The 18,135-nt window shown below is 26.6% G+C and overlaps 1 protein-coding gene across 1 annotated transcript; it reads right to left on the reverse strand.

Annotated features, from left to right (window-relative positions):
* Window positions 1-1,152: 1,152 nt before the first annotated feature.
* Window positions 1,153-9,275, reverse strand: LOC129609022 (uncharacterized). The gene is made up of 5 exons (XM_055520857.1): window positions 8,931-9,275; window positions 8,646-8,843; window positions 3,485-3,553; window positions 2,970-3,423; window positions 1,153-1,933 (listed from the first exon to the last, which is right to left on the reverse strand). The coding sequence occupies exons 1-5, from the start codon at window positions 9,117-9,119 to the stop codon at window positions 1,242-1,244; spliced, it is 1,602 nt and encodes a 533-aa protein (XP_055376832.1). The 5' UTR covers window positions 9,120-9,275; the 3' UTR covers window positions 1,153-1,241.
* Between the last annotated feature and the right edge of the window lie 8,860 nt (window positions 9,276-18,135).

Consider the following 18,135-nt stretch of genomic DNA (forward strand, 5'->3'; position numbering starts at 1 on the left):
AAAAGAAAAATGTTTTATAATATATGGATTCAAGTTCGGCATCACATGCACTGAATGTTTGTGCTTTTGAAGCATATATAATTAAAAAAGCTTTTGAGAAACCAAGAAAGCTCTTATAGTTGGGTCAGTAACTCTTTCAGCTCTAGGTACCCCACTGTTTAAAAGTCAGAAGAGTTTCTTTTTGTAGGTTGTTCATCTGTTGTCAATAGTTTCTGATATACATACATATAAAATTTTGAAAAATTCAAAATTAACATTATTTCTGCTTTTTATTTTTTTTGTATTGTTTTTTTTTGTTGTTGTTTTATTAAAATAAACCATTGCAAGTTGTGTGACGCCATTACAAGCATATTGACTTTTCTATTGTAAGTTATTGTTGTGCGGAAAATTAATAATTGGAGTTTGAAATTGATGTCATCTTTAAATATGAGCTGTATGTAACTAGTAATATTCTTATTATCAACAATATATGTCAGACATTATGTAGCCATTTACATAGTACATATTAAGTCGCTCTTGTTTTAGAAACACTAGCGGAAAAAATTATGCTCAGAAATTTTCTACTTCAAATGTAAAAAACTTCACCGTAAATGTATCAAACAAGTTGAACTTAAATCAATGTACCTCACACATTTCTAAAATATCAAAATTTTATAAACGTATTTAAATCTGGATACATATTTAGGTTTCATCCAAATTTAACATATTTAAATCTGGATATATCTTCTACATTTTCTCGTATGTCTCAAAATTTATAATTTTCTAAACAAATCTTGCCGCTCCAATAGTAATAGGCCATCAAAATCCAAAAAATTTCATTTTTTCACAATTTATTCTGTTTAAGCCATAATAATTTGCATTTTCCATATTCCTAAAAAATTAATTAGTTCTTTTAATTTAAACAGCATATTGAATTGACGTTAACCATTATCTTATGTTCGTTTTTTTAATTTTGATGCTAATTTTTATTTAGACAGTAATTTATAGGAATCTAAAATATTAGCAACTTTTAAGTTGTTGTATCTTCACTTCCAAGTTGTTGTATCTGGAAATTTGCAAACTATAAGGGTGAGTGTCTTTCAATGGAATAATATAATAATTGCATTAAAAACCATATGCGAATATTAAAATTAATTCATGAGTTTTATTTACTAACGGAATTTGCAAACAACCAATTCGTATAATAATTAATTTGTCGAACTGCCAAATAGAAATTCGATATTTTAAACAATTACTAACACTTACGTCGATTTTGGTTGTAATTTTTCACTGTTCTTGTAAGTAATACAATTATCCTTTTTTAAAAAACTGTTGTTATTTAATAATGCAGTTAATGTCGCATGAGATGAACTAAGAGTACTTTTGTCTTTCGATTTGAAAACCGAGGTAAGTACAGGATTGGATTGCTTCGTTGCTACAAATAACCGGTTTTTTTCTTCAAAATTGCTTATTTCACTAGCTGTTGATGAAATGGCTGAAGAATCTGCCTGTAAAGGTTGAATGTCCAAAATCAAATTGTCCTCTTCTTCGGCCCTTTGTTCAGTTTGGGTTCTCTGATTTGTTTGCAGCAAAGCATTACGTAATTGGCTGCATCTATTTGTTTTTGAATTTATCAAAGTTACAGATAAATTCGAGGACTCATTTATTGCTCTATTATTGAGCATATTTGATGTGTATGAATTTGTGATTAGCCCACGGCTTTTAATATTTAAATCAATGAAAAATGTTTTCATTTTTTGAATGGTAACATTAGATATTGTAAAAGGCTGTAAATGCTGCAAATTAAAATTTTCACGGTTTTTATATAAACTTGATCTTCCCAATTTCAAAACCTCTTCATATACAAGTAATAAAAATCGAGAGGTTCTATTTTGTGCTGGTATAATTTTTTGTTGCACTAGCCAGTCACGGTCTTGACTATCTGGTAAGTAGCCTGCAAAAATTTAAAATATTTCAAAGTTTTTTTGTGGGAATTCATGCAAATACTATTACATATAGTGCAATCTACACATAGGGTATCCATGCAAAATTTATTTGTATGTGTAATTTACGCTTATGTTTTGTACCAATGAAATTTGAAATAATTTAAAAAGTTTTAGCTATATATAAAACATGAAAAATAAAAAGTGAAAATTATGAAAATAGTGAAGCAATTCAAGCACACTTTTACGCATAGCAAATACTTAATGAAAATGTAAAAAGAAAATTTACAATGTTCTTTTATACCCCTTAAGGAGTATCCGTAAACTTAAAAGCAATCCATATTTAGAAATTAATTTAATAGACATCTGAATCCTTAAAAAGGAGTTCAAAAGTTGTAGATCTCGGCAATAGCATTTCAATAATCCACATGACTACATTTAGATGTATGACTATAATGGCAAACTTTTAAAAAGAAAAAGGTACTCCGATTCGAAAGGGTTAGTACTACCAATTTGTTTTAAATCTATAGCCTTTCTAGAATGAACGCAAATGTATAAATAGGATATGACCCGCAGACATTGAAGGATTTTTATAAAAGCATTAAAAAGCACCGTATTTGGTTTGGTTCACATTTTTTCCTAATAAATTTTGGCATAAATTTCGTTTGAACTCCATTTAATGCATGAATAGTACAACACTCTATAATTCAACAAATTTGTGAGAGTACTGTAACAAAGTGGAGATAGACAATAATGTATTACTTTACTTTATCGCGTTCAATATAGCCTGTGGTGGATTTAAAAACTTTTTTGCCAATGATCAAAATTTTTTCAATTTTTAAGCTATGTATATGTTTCTTAAGCCAAATTAAAATTACAATTATTGGGCTATTGCACTATGAAATAGGAATCAATAACATGTTCTATGTTTTTTGTTTAGAAACCTATTTTTCCTAGTGAAAATCTTTTCACGTCATACAATGAAATTTTTGGTTTTTCTTTGAAACATCAAAATTTCCAAAACTAGAAAATTACTGCATAACGTACGTATTAGTTCAGGGTATTTGCTAGCCAATCTTTCACGTCCATCCGGATTGAAACCAAAAGCTTGATTAGCCTGAACGTCTAGCACAAAATAAGTTTCCGTTGATATATTTGCTGTATGCCAGTATATTTGACGACGTTGTGTTGTCAGCTTTTGAGATATGTTATTCCCTGAAGAAAGTGTATTTTTTTGCATTACTACCGACTTTTTAACAGGTGAAGGTGAATCATCTGACACAGTTCCTAAAGAACGTTTAAGAGCTCCAGCTTTTTGTAAACTATTTTTTGTCTGAATTTCCATTTCATTTTTGGTAGCGCCTGTAAATTTGTCCTTAGTTGCAGATTGATTTTCTTTAATATCATGTGTATTTAGTAATAAAAAATTATCCGAGTTATCTGCAATTAAGTTGTATTGAAATTTTGAATTCTCAATCAAAGCACATTTCATAACTCCTAGCTGAAAATATATAACTTTTAAACGTAAAAAATATAAATTGTTATTAGATAAATTTTCTTACTACTTCTTCGTTATCATAGCCCGTTTTCAAATTTGCTTTTAATTTTTCAAATGCTGGTCGAATATAAAGCTAAAACAATAACAATTATCTAAATATTAGAAAAAAAATAAAAAATAGCAGCAACTAAAAAAAAAGCGTTAATAACGAAATTTTCCATTATATGATTTTCAGTAAAGCAACCTATGTAAAACTGCTTCAAGTAATTTGATATCACACTAAACAAGATTTGCATGCTTACTTGCATGCAAACGAATGTTTCTGTTTCATCATATGCAAATATTATATTTTTAAAGATAAACCTTTTTGTTATATGATCTAATTTTGTTTATAAAACTTTTTTGGAAAGAACCTTCGTCTTTAAAATCCTTTAAGGGTTAACCCCTTTGCATTTGGTTATAAACTTGTATGACTACAAATTTGTCAACCGCTGAATTTATCTTTATACGATTTATAATTTATTTCAATATTTGCTTCAATTTGATAACGAAGTCATTATGGAATTATGTTTACATATGACATATTACTAATTCTACACAACTTAATCGTCGTTGGTTCATCTCTATATAGCACTTTTACATTAAATTAATACATTTTTATATGAAAATAAACTATTTTCAATTATAAGTAATTTTTTTCATTTGAAAGATATCCTTTTTCTTTTTTTAATTTAATTTTTTTTAATTAAATTTTTCCTTTTTAGCACTTTTCCAAAAAAAATTGTAAAAATATACGAATTAGTTTCACTCTGTCCGTCCGTGGGTATGTTTACAAAACTTCTATGCCTTTGAATATTTTGAAAGCGAGAATTTCATGCGTACGTAGATTTTTACTAAGACTTATTTTTGCAGACAAAAATTTTCACCTATCTCCCGCCCTTTAAGAGCTACAGCCCCCTAAAAACCTAAAAAAGTAATTTTTCAACTATTTATTGCAACGAAACCATAAGCATTTTTTAAAAATTGTAAACGCTGAAAAATAATGGTTAAATTTCAAATATGTACCATATTTGAGCTTTAAAAAAACAAAATGGCCGTTAAAATTTACACTTATCTAAAATCCGTTTTTCCGAATTTTTAATATCGTTTTTCTTCTAGATCTAGGAGTCTGAAATTTAGCAGCTTTTATACACTAAAAAATAGTTAATTTTACTGAAGAAATTTTTTTCCCACCTCCACCTACTCTCAAGTTATTGCCTCTAGAAATTTGTAAAATTCTAATTTTTTTCACCTTAAACTGTATGCTTTTCCTAATTTCTATAAATGCAGAAAGGTAACGGTAAATGCGGTGTATATTGTTGGGCACGTGTGCCTTTGGTTCGCCAATATAATTATTTTTCTAGCTTACGTAATTAACCCTTAAATTCGAGCGTTTTGCCTCTTTCAATGTTTTTTTGTTTTATTTCAAAAAATGCATACAGTGCTCGCCCTAAATATATATAACTTTTAATATAAAAGTATAATTTATAATTTATATAATTTATATTACATATATTATTATACTATATTTTTAAAAGCGGTATTTTCACTTGTTGAAGGGTAAAGTGCTAAATCGCAAACCATTGGTTTGACCCAACTTTATTATAATCCTAAGAAGCAAAATCCTATATTAAAGTCCTAAGAAGCAAAAATCGAAGATTCGAAGATATAGTCAAGTGGGGTACTATTGAAAATATCTCGAAATTTTCTCTGGACAGTAAATGATAGATAAGTGACAGGAAACGAGGAGCATGAAAATTTTTCAATTCGGCGTTCAGGAGAAATGTCGAGGTCATGAAATTGAAGTGAAAATAAGCGAAGTAGATTTGGAAGAAACCTGTTTATTTGGAAGGAACCTGAAGTACAAATGTATAAAAAAATTTTAACTTCCTTCTTTGAGTGACACTTTGCGTAATCGACCCAGGAAGAAACCTTAAGCTCAAACATGTGAAATTTTTTGAAATCGGCCTTTAAGCAGGATTTTGAAACTACCCTTTTCGAAGATGACGTCTTTTCAAAAAGAGATTCCTTGAAGTCCTGAGCAAGAATATATATCTACAGCCTACTTGTGTCTATTAAAGCTTAATAAAAACAAATAGTCTTTTAATAAGATTACATTATAAAATTCAAATATTTTTTTACAAAAAAATCGAAAATAAATTTAAATTATATAAAACAAAAAAATTTTATTGAATTTTCATTTAAAATTGATTTTTAAATGGTTTCCAAACCATGTGTGTAAAAGGGCAGCCGAAAAGGATAATTTGTCAAAGTGTACAAAATACGCCAATAAGACAAAAGGTCAACAACGCCTACGTTTTGATAAAGACAAAGAAAGAAACGGAAAAGCTCGCGCCATTGAATCTCAAGCAAAGAAATTATTGCGCCTCACAGAACAAAAGAAGAAACAACGTAAACTTCATAGTGATATAATTTGCGATATTTGTACAAAGCGTTGCTATCCAAATTAGGTAGCAAAATTTTATCAGTCGCTTCGAAATTATATTTCCCTTTGAAGCTTGCGAATAAAACTGAATTAATTGTCTGTCCTAGATACAATACTTATCTTGTGAATAACAGAAACACTGAAGCTCTTTCAAAAGCTTTTCCCTTCAAAATTGCCAAATGATTCTCTTTAAAATTGTCAAATTTTATGGTCAACTTGGTCAGTATGACTTTAGAGATAATGCATCTTTTTTTGCACTTGACTCATATTCTTGCAAACATAAAGCTGCTAAAAATATGGGAATCAGTATAAAAATATACTGATTCTCATATTTTTATATTCTTTTCCATTATATTATATAAATATAAAAAAATATTATATAAATATAAAAACATTAATAATTTATATAAATAAATGCCATAACTATTGAAGAATTACTTTACATTTGTAGACGTTATTTACCTTCACGTAATGCACATTTTTCTGTCCATTATATTAATATGACTGCTACTCGCTGTAGTGTTGAAATGAACTTAGATTATTATGTATGAACCAGATGAGATTAGCAAAAATCGAAAACCATTAGGTTATTATGCACCATATGTAAGGAATCAAGTAATACCAACTGCACTTGTGCCTCTCCAAACAAACACTTATGCATACAATTGATGCTAAAGAACTCGAAGTTTAGATGAATTTGAGGTAAGTTATAATATTAATGAAAGGATTCGTAAAACAAAAGGCAATACAGTTAATGCCTATTATGAGAAAAGAGCTGAGGAATTTGCATGGTGTCATTTATTTCCTTATGAAAGTAATGATTTTAATGAAGCACGAGTTTCAAAAATTACTTTTACTTCAGACTATTATGTATGTACGAATATGATAGAATGAAGTCAACAATTGTAGCTTATGTTAGGTCGGTCAGAGCAAAGGATGGAATTGTTGATGATCTAAGTCTGCATATGAGAAATTTGAGAGGTTCAGCTACTTATTGGCCTAAAGTGCACAGTGAATTAATTACACAAATTCGTTGTTTAGATCTTTAATCTTATGATCTTTATGATCTTTTTCATAATATTAGAAGAAATTCTCTCTTCTGATTAGAAGAAATATTCGTTTGATTTGAGCATCTAATATAAATAGTCTTATCCAGACTAGGCTAGAAAAAAATTAGTTTTTTCTCTTTAATCCGCCAGAAAAACTTAGTTTTTTATGAAAATTTTTGTTAATCTATATTAGCAAAATCTATAATAAATTTTATTATAAAAAGTGCAACTAAATTTTTTAAATATAATAAAAATTTTTGTTAATCGTAATTAACATTTGTAAATTTTCATCACTACAAAAAGATTTCTTAGCAGATTTTCAGCAAACGTTTCTCAAAAAATTTTATATGCTATATGTTATAGTTAATTTAAAATACTAATTAAATTATTTGAAAATGTATTTTAAGACCCTTATTTAGGGGACGTTTGCTATCATATTTTGATTACCGATTACGCTCAGAAGAAGTTAAATCAAAGCTTTGATCTAGGTAAATTATTTTTCATGAAAATTTACTTACCTCTAAAATTTCATCCCACTATCTTTAAATTTTGTAAACGAACTCAAAAAAGGATTAACTCAAACGAATTCTTTTAATATAGGCCTTTTTTAATTATATTTAATTTAAATAAATCTACATGTATATTATATTGGTATCATTTTTTTTTTAAATATCTTCTTATTTAAAATATAGTTGCACTTTCTGCAATAAGATTAATTTAAAAAAGAAAAGGTTTGCTTTTAAAATAAAAAAAAGTTACTTATTAAAAATAAAATAGTTTATTTTAATATTGAAGTAGATTATCTATATCGCAATGATATGGCAATGAAAATATTTCGTGACTCCAGAATTAGGGTAATACTATATGGCTATACAGTTCAGCAATTACAGCTGATAAGCTCAACTTTCTATTCAATTATGTTTAAATAAAATATTACATTACAATTCATTTCTTTCTTAAGGTAAATCTACTACAATACAGTACATACGCATTAGTTGAAGATCTTTACTAGCCAAACTCTCGCATCCATCTGGATAGAAACCAAAAGCTCGGTTAGGCTTAGCGTCTAGTAAATAGTAAGTTATTTGGCTTTATAGTTCTTTCATGATATAAGAAATAAACGCTTGGTTAGATAGATGATGTGAATACATCTTAAATTTATATGATTATTTATTTGAATGCTGTTGAAAAATAAACTTATTAGAAAATTTTTGGGAATTTTTTTCCTCTCCTTAATAAACAACAATACAGATTTGTCTATAACGTACCTAAGTTAAAGCAATACGAATGAAAGGTATAAAAAACATCGATTGTTAATTCGACCTTAATTGAACTTAATTAAATTTCTTGACTTTGTAAACGTTAAATTTGCGTATTTTACGGAAAAAAGCAGCTTCTTTGCATGTTTCTAAAATTTAAACCAGATAAAATTTGAAAGTCTTAAATTTAATTTATACACAAAATTTTTCAATCTCTGCAGTTCCAACTTTAAAAACTATGCTATTAAAACTATGTAACACCCCGTAATCAAAATTTGCTAAATTACAACCCAATCAGTTTAATTCGGCTATTGAATTTCTATATAATTGAATAAACAACCTTAAGAAGAACTTCATCATTTCTAACAACTAGGATATTTCACCAATATAAGAATCAAATATGTACATATGTATTTTAAATTGAAATCTTACATTTAAATATTTTGCAACAATTACATCTATTTCTTTGTCAAAAGCATTTTGAATATTCATCCGTAAAAGTTCAAGAGCTCTGAAAGCAAAATCATTATTATTGGAAGTTTTTGTGCCTAAAGTATCATCAAATGTTAAATAGCGCTTCTTTAATACTTTTAGAACGTCATTCGCCATTTCCATCGTTGTAATGAAATTCTACAATAACAAAAGGAAATAGAAAATTATCAGAACAAAAGGAATTTTAGAAAATTATCAGAAGAAAGATGCATAGATAAGTCCAACCTCATCTGGCTGATAGGAAGCTGATGTCCCAGTATTTACACCTTTTTGATTTTGATTTGCACTATGTGCATCTTCGGTAGTGGAATCATGGGCTCGCCCGCAAGATTCTCCATTATTCTCTCCATAATTATTGGCATGATAATCATACAAAGTTTTAGAATTTCTTTGAATTACCATATTAATGCACATAAAATTAATATTACAACAATTTATTTTGCGAAAGTTTTTTCAGAGCTGTGTATTTTTCTGACAATATTTAATTTTCATCTCCTTTTGTGTATGTATATTATAATTAAAAGACTTGCGCTCTGAATTCTCTTACATGGCATGTTAAAAATGAACATTAATGCTTAATAATATTGCAATTGAATTTGAATTTAACTTAAATAGCAAACAATTAAATCTTTTGTTTATAAAGCATATCATAATGTCTTTGTTTTTTTCTCCTTTTTCAAAAATTTCTAAAGATTCCTTGTTACCGACCGTATTATGTAAACAATAGGTAGGTTATGTGATGGCAACAAATTTTGCATATCGAGTTTTCGGTAGGAACGTACTTCTCCTTAGCATGGAAGTGTAAATAAACTATTTTTAGCAACCTGTCGGTCTGTCGGTCTGTGTGTGCACGCGTGTATCTCAAGTTCGGCTGAACCGATTTTGATGAAATTTTATATGTAAGTTTATTTCCACCATGGCACGGATCGATCAACTTTTGGTATATATCAGGCCTCGGGAACTGCACTTTTTAGCGGGCCTGTTTTACATTTTTGAGCATATTGAAGAACATATTCAACCGATTTACTTGAAATTTCATATATAAGTTTTGCTCTACCGGCGATGAAACCTCCTAGCTTTTGGAAGAAATCAGGCCTCAGTAACTGGACGTTTACTACGGGCCAAATATACATTTTTGTGTATATAAAGAGAAATAATCAACCGATTTCATTGAAATTTAATATATAAATTCCTCGTATGAAAACTATGAACATATAAATTTTTTGGAAAGATCAGGACTCGAAAACTGATTTGCGGGCCGATTTTACATTTTTCACCATTTTGAAGAAAATATTCAACCGATTTACTTGAAATTTCATATATGAGCTTTGTTTGACCGTCCGTGAAAATTCCTAGCTTTTGAAACAAATCAGGCATCGGCAACTGGACGTTTACTACGGGCCAAATATACATTTTTGTGTATATAAAGAGAAATAATCAACCGATTTCATTGAAATTTAATACTTGAGCTCCTCGTATTAAAACAATGAACATGTAAATTTTTTGGAGATATCAGGCATCGGCAACTAAAGGTTTACTACGGGCCAATTATACCCTTTTGTGTATATAAAGAGAAATAATCAACCGATTTCATTGAAATTTAATATTTGAATTCCTTGTATTAAAACAATGAACATGTAAATTTTTTGGAAAGATCAGGGCTCGAAAACTGATCTGCGGGCCGATTTTACATTTTTCACCATATCTACGGAACGAATTGATGGAGTTTCTTGAAATTTGATATTTGAGTTCTGGTTGTTACCGAAACTAACTGGCGAGCATTTCAGGGAAGTCGGGTAGCACAAAGAGAAACTCTACTAAGAGCCAAATTTACATTTTTCTAGGTATGTTAACTATAAGCTTACTAATGTCCTAAAAATTGGAAAGAAGAATTTAACAGACATTTTTATAATATTCTGTAACACTTTCACTTAACTAGACAATACACATTGCGGTCGGTTTTGTGCTGACCACATCAGATTTTTTTTTTCTTATTTTTATTGAAACTTCTCTTTTTATATACACACATACATATGTATATATTTTAATTTAGACTACAATATATGTTTGTATTTATATAATAAGAGTTTCGTTTTTAACTTTTCCTATGATACAGGATATAAAAGAATTGCATTTCTTTGAAATGAAATTCTACATTTAATAGAAGTAAGTGTGTCTTTTGCCTGTTTCTATCTATCAATAAGAAATCAAATAAAATATAATGCTAATTGGAAACATCGAGTGTAGACATAAAAATAATTAACAATTAAACTTTTCAATTCGGTTGGAGCATTATTTATAAACATAACCTACAAGTTATTGGAATACAACCAGATCTCACAAGTGAACTTTTGACTTTTGAATCAAGTAATCGATTGAACGAGAAAAAAAATTTTAAGCCCGATCAAAACATTTATTTTAAATGAGTTTACAAATTATATAGAATTGATGCTTTGGTTGAATATATTGGTGCATATGAAATATGATAAATTACATGTTGAATATATCAACTTAACGTGAGATTTGCATTTTAAAAGATGCCTGTAGTATGACGCAAACATTTCCTCGAAAAAGGATTAAAATCGGCGACAGTTGCAACTTTAACACCATTTTCAAAAAATTTTGAAAATGATGTGAAATACACTAATTAATTAAAAACACTACTTTTTCAGCTTTTTAATATAACTTAAATTATTTGATAATTAAAATGAAAACCTTCAACGAAAAGGTTCCCTAGTAAAGTAGTTTTATGGAAAAAGTGGATTCGAAATATATTTAATAACTTAAATAAGCAAATAGAAAGATATTTATCAACTACATTTAATATTTTGGGTTCTCATTTTCATTTCATAGTTTTAACTATCTATCAGGCCATCAAGCTCTGAGAGCAAATTGAAAATAAATTCTAAATTTATATGGAGTTTAAATGGAAGCGGTGCCGGAATTTATTTGTGTGAAGGAAATCGATAAATATCTTTGGCTCTATTGATTCTACATATTTTTTTTTAAATTTAAAATTTAAATTGAAAAAAAATCTGTTTGTTAATTTCACCTGAAAAATGCATTTAAAAAAAATAGCAATTTTCAGAGCAGACAACCTTTCTTCTCTCCCAAACTTATACATACTTTGTATATATATTTTTCTTTATTCCTTTCTGTATTAATATTACACAATACAAATTAAATTGAACGACATACTAAATAATGCAATACTTATAAAAACGAACGACATCCTCCAATAGGTAATATTGATAAAAGCAAATGAGAAGTAAAATAAATGAAATACTATACACACAAAAGCGACCGAATCAGTTGCCAATATAAATACAATACTAGTAGAATTGAGCGATATAATAAATCCAGTATATACTTACCTGAAGTAAATGAAATTTTATTTATACAAATACGAATCAATTGCCTTACCAATATATGTAATATACAATACAAATAGAAGTATTGTATAAAACGAGACATGAAATATAAATGGAATCCAATACAAATAAAATCGAACAATATACTAAATAACCTATGGCTAAACTAATGTCTTTATATCTAACAAGTCCCAATACTCAATTTTTTTTACGAAATATTACGAATTTTTGGCTTCGTTGCTGGTTTTTTCTTTAAATGCCACTGATCGTGTCATATTTTTTATTATTTTTTTTCTTTTTTTTTAAGTAAAAAAGAGTTTAATATTTTAAAAAATCTCAGGATATTATACACATTTTTTAAAAAGCTTCCCATAAAAATTCTGTTGCACGAAAAAGAAAGAAAGGTAGGAGGGAAGATAAAATGAAAAAAAATTTGAAATTCATAATTCAGTATGGTTTCAAATGTTAATGAGGAAGGATGTATGATTTTTTATGCACATTTTGTATTTCCCAATAAGGTAAGTTGAGTAGTGTCGGCTAACAAAAATGTTATTAAAAGTAATATTGGTTGACACATTTCAACAATTTTAATTATCTCATTTCGGTTATTTATACGTTACTTATAAAATTGTTTCAAATAATTTCAGTTAGTTTTTAAGTTATTAATAATAAATATGTATGTACCTACTTCCAATAATTGTTTTTTTAAATAATTATTTTAAAACTATTTCAAACATGTTATATTGAGTGCTTCAAAAATTTTGCTGTGCTCTTTTTTCATATTTTATTAGCAGGTAAACAAGAGCAATCTATTTATAAAATGTCCCTGCATGTGTATGTATGACCTATATTAATTCTAAACGGAAAGAATATTACATAAAGAACAAAAATTTTAAAATACCTGTTATTTTACAGTCGGAATTTTTGAGTCATTTGGTAAAATACCATTTAGTTCAAAAATAAAAAAAATATTCAAATCCGGTCATAAAAATATATGAGTGTTTTTTCCAAACATTTCAAATATTTTTTTAAGTGATAGTAAGTTTTTAATATTTTTTCAAATAAAAATAAAGGTAAAATTTTGAAGTTTATATAAAATTTGTATTTAACAAATAGTATTTGATTGTATTTTAGATATTATTTTCTAATTCCCTCTTCAAATTTTTTCTTTACTATGTATTTATATCAATATTCTATAATTATCTTTCAAGAATTATATTTTTAACTTGACACCGAAGTTACTCCCCATATCTTGAGTTAACTTACCCTATGAGAAAAAAAAGCTGTTCACTAAAAAATAATGAAATGCTTTCAGTAACATATAAAACGTTGAAGGCGAAGGATGTGCTTGTTGTTTTTCCGCTTTTTTTTTAAATTTTAAAATAATTATCAATGAAAATATTAATATATTTTTTTGATTTTTCAAATATATTTTCTAAATTTTACCTGCTTTATAATAAGTGTGAATTTATTTTAATATTTCTTCTCAAAAAATAGCCACTTCGATTTAAAAAAATCCATATAAAATAAGGTCGTGCTTTCAAGCTTCTCTCTGAGCATTGGGACTTGTTAGATATAAAGACATTAGCTGAACTAATGTCTTTATATCTAACAAGTCCCAATACTCAATTTTTTTTACGAAATGTTACGAATTTTTGGCCTCGTTGTTGGTTTTTTCTTTAAATGCCACTGATCGTGTCATATTTTTTATTATTTTTTTCTTTTTTTTTACGTAAAAAAGAGATTAATATTTTAAAAAATCTCAGGATATTATACACATTTTTTAAAAAGCTTCCCATTTAAATTCTATTGCACGAAAAAGAAAGAAAGGTAGGAGGAAAGAAAAAATGAAAAAAAAATTCAAATTCATATTTCAGTATGGTTTCAAATGTTAATGAGGAAGGATGTATGATTTTTTATGCACATTTTGTATTTCCCAATAAGGTAAGTTGAGTAGTGTCGGCTAACAAAAATGTTATTAAAAGTAATATAGGTTGACACATTTCAACAATTTGAATTATCTCATTTCGATTATTCATACGTTACTTATAAAATTGTTTCAAATAATTTCAGTTAGTTTTTAAGTTATTAAAAATAAATATGTATGTACCTACTTCCAATAAATTTTTTTTTAAATAATTATTTTAAAACTATTTCAAACATGTTATATTGAGTGCTTCAAAAATTTTGCTGTGCTCTTTTTTCATATTTTATTAGCAGGTAAACAAGAGCAATCTATTTATAAAATGTTCCTGCATGTGTATGTATGACCTATCTTAATTCTAAATGAAAAGAATTTTAAAATACCTGAACAAAAATTTTAAAATACCTGTTATTTTACAGTCGGAATTTTCGAGTCATTTGGTAAAATACCATTTATTTCAAAAATAGAAAAATATTCAAATCCGGTCATAAAAATATATGATTGTTTTTTCCAAACATTTTAAATATTTTTTTTTCTTAGGTAATTGATATAAATGATAGCAAGTTTTTAATATTTTTTCAAATAAAAATAGAGGTAAAATTTTGAAGTTTATATAAAATTTGTATTTAACAAATAATATTTGATTGTATTTTAGATATTATTTTCTAATTCCCTCTTCAAATTTTTTCTTTACTATGTATTTATATCAATATTTAAGAATTATCTTTCATTAATTATATTTTCAACTTGACACCACAGGTACTTCCCATATCTTGCGTTAACTTACCCTATGAGAAAAAAAAGCTGTTCACTTAAAAATAATAAAATGCTTTCAGTAACAAATAAAACGTTGAAGGCGAAGGTTGTGTTTGTTGTTTTTCCGCTTTTTTTTAAATTTTAAAATAATTATCAATGAAAATATTAATATATTTTTTTGATTTTTCAAATATATGATCTAAATTTTACCTGCTTTATAATAAGTGTGAATTTATTTTAATATTTCTTCTCAAAAAATAGCCACTTCGATTTAAAAAAGGCCATATAAAATAAGGTGTGCTTTCAAGTTTCTCTCTGAGCATTGGGACTTGTTAGATATAAAGACATTAGCTGAACGCATAAACTCCTATATAATGTACAAGTATGTTTATATTTTTGTACTTGTGTCTATTCAATAAAGTTTTACAAAAAATGAGACTAAAGCATTCTTCTTTAGTCCATATATAAATTTCGTACGGGAAGCTGTGTTGCTGAGCGGTAAAATAATTTATTTGCAGTTTAAAATTTAATTTTAATTTAAAATTAGTGAATAATTATATTAAATAAAATAATTATATTTTTTAATAGAATAATTATATTTTCATGTTATTAAATAAAATAAAGATTTAAAATTTATATAAATAAATTTTTTCTATTGTTCGTAATATTTGGTATGAAAAAAAGGTGGAATTTGAAAAAAATAATACTAAAATTTATTTAAAAAGAAAATTAGTAAGGTTTGGTGTACTTTCTAAAGTTTTAATTGTAATCATATTTAAATAAAATATAATATTATATTTGATTACCTTTATATAAACAGAACTGCCCCGAAAGTATTGAGTCGAAGGATGCAGAAGCAATAGTTTACGAGAAAAAGAGAGCGTAAATGCTATACCTACATTAATTTACTTTGCCAAAGAACGAGATAATCAGAGACAAATGGATACAAACATTAGGATAAAGCGATTCGACACCAAGGATGAATTTTTAATTTGTAAGAGCTTCAAATTTTATTCTGTTGCCTCTGGCAAATATAATTTAATCCATTACTTACTATTGTTAAGATTTTAACAACAGATTTTAAGTATGTAATTTAATCTCTAATAAACGAAAATTAAAAAATTTGGTGTAATTATATAGTAGGTGAATAGTACATTTATGTGATAAAACTCATAGGTTTTCTCTTCAAATATTACTTGTTTTAAGAAAAATGGAATAAAATTTTTATTCTTTTATGTAAATATGTTACATAGTTTTTCAAAAATATTTTTTATATATTTACTTTTTTGGTTTTACCTCAAAAATATTTTGTTACCTGTAATTTATTATAATGTAATTTGGTACCTGTAATTAGCAACTAGTTTGTAAGTAAAAAAAATTTAACTGTGCTACTATTTAAACGAATAAAATAATTTCTGCATTTTTTTTGTATTTAATCGTTTTTTATTTCTCAGACATCCCAAATCACCAAGAACATTTCTAATTTATTCGAAAAAATATAAAATATATTTCTTAACAAAAAGTACGATGGTCAATTATTTTCAATACACCGTATGAATGTATTAGTAAGTTATTTATTTTCAAGTCTTATATGAAGATGTCTGTGCCCAAGCAATTAAAACAAAACCGGTCGAGAACTGATCAAATATAAATGAAATGCAATATAAATAAAATTGACCGGTTTCCGTCACAAATGCTTATTGACTAATATAAATGCAATACAAATAAAATATACCAAATTAAACATCTACCTAACTAAGAAAATTGAAAGATTGGACTAGTTGATACAAATTGAAAGCTAACCGTATGAAATAAAAAACAGGATATAGTTAATAATTATGATCACTTTTTTAGCTAAATATTTTGAATAAAAGAAATAACTAAAAAAAGCTAATCACTATAAGTTAACATTTTAACCCATTAAGGATTAAAATAAAAGGTTAAAGTAAAATTAAAGAAGAGTTTAAAAACAAAATTAGGATAGGATTTTCGAGGATTAAAAATAAAAATAATTATAATTATTTTTATTCTTTAAATTTCTTAAAAGAAATAATAAATTTAAACTTAAATGGTTAAAATTTTTATTTCTTCAAATTTGAGAAATTACTTATAATTTAACTGTTTTACAACAGTTTTTTAAGTAAAAGTTTTAAATTTTTCTCTACGTTTAAAAGTTTCTGGTTTACATATGTAAGTAAAATTTTGTGGTCAAAAAACTTATTAATAATTTACAAAAACCCATTACATATTCTTTTCTTTAATATTTACCATAAGTACGAACGCAATGAATGATTGAACGGGATTTTATAATCGGTCACTGAAAAAAAGTAGTTCGTTCGAAACGAATCACTGAAATGAACGATATTGCCCACTAAATTAAAGTACTAAATAAACATAAAGACTAGTACTAAATTACAGAGTAAAATTTTTCAATAAGAAATAGACTAAACACATTAATGTGTTAACAGTGTTAACAAACAAATACAATAAACACATTGTATCATCTTCTGAAATATCAACAAAAAAGTTTAAAAATGTGTTATGTTCAGAATTTATTTGACGTTGTATCTGCGACGTTGTTAACACTGAATTACTTGTCAAATTGTGTATCATAAATTTTTGCGGTGCTTGTACATATGTTTTTTAATTAAAATAAATTGAAACAAAAAATTTTCTTATTAAAGGAAACAATGGAATGAAATAATACAAAGCACCAAGATTTTTAAGTTTTCAAATGTAAAATATTACAATGTTTAAAAAAACAAAATACATCGTATTTGAAATTTTATTTTTTTCATAATATTTAATGAATTTAAAATAAATTGAAAAAAAGCAAAAAAATAATTATTATAATATAGATGGCTTTTAAACGAAATTATTTTTTTCGGATTCGAAATTTCGGAAAATAATTTCGGCTTGTAGGCTAATGGATATATATGGCATTACTCGAAAACATAAACCATTAAAAATTGTTTTTGTTTTTTTTCCGATTCAAAATTTCGGAAAATAATTTCAGCTTGGAGGCCTGATAGATACATATACATACATATTATATGACATTAGTTTTAGCCATACAGTTTTAAGACTGGAATGAACTCTAGTCTTATTTATTTTAAATCTACTATATTCTGCCAGTAGCACCACGAACATGGTAAAAAATTTTTAATTTGATAGTCGTGTCCATAGAGGCTATGAAAAATGTTTTTAGGATTTAGCATGACGTGCATCACATTCAGTTTCTGCAAGTTGGTAGATAATCGTAAACTTTCAGTTTGTGTTTCAATTATAGAAATTATAGAAAATCTACTTGAGAACAATGCTTTATCGCATTTGTATTAGTGGATTTTAACAAAGTACATATTTACTTGATTTGGATACT

Source organism: Condylostylus longicornis, unplaced genomic scaffold, assembly GCF_029603195.1.
Source record: "Condylostylus longicornis isolate FDR11 unplaced genomic scaffold, ASM2960319v2 ptg000038l, whole genome shotgun sequence".
NCBI classification, from domain to species: domain Eukaryota; kingdom Metazoa; phylum Arthropoda; class Insecta; order Diptera; family Dolichopodidae; genus Condylostylus; species Condylostylus longicornis.

What these genes read in the sequence shown, in the direction of transcription:
- LOC129609022 (XM_055520857.1), bottom strand. Translation starts at nt 9,119, where the DNA reads ATGTGCATTAATATGGTAATTCAAAGAAATTCTAAAACTTTGTATGAT. An exon ending in CTTCCTATCAGCCAGATGAG is followed by an intron (nt 8,844 to 8,930) that starts GTTGGACTTATC and finishes TTGTTATTGTAG; the next exon opens with AATTTCATTACAACGATGGA. An exon ending in TTGTTGCAAAATATTTAAAT is followed by an intron (nt 3,554 to 8,645) that starts GTAAGATTTCAA and finishes TTATTGTTTTAG; the next exon opens with CTTTATATTCGACCAGCATT.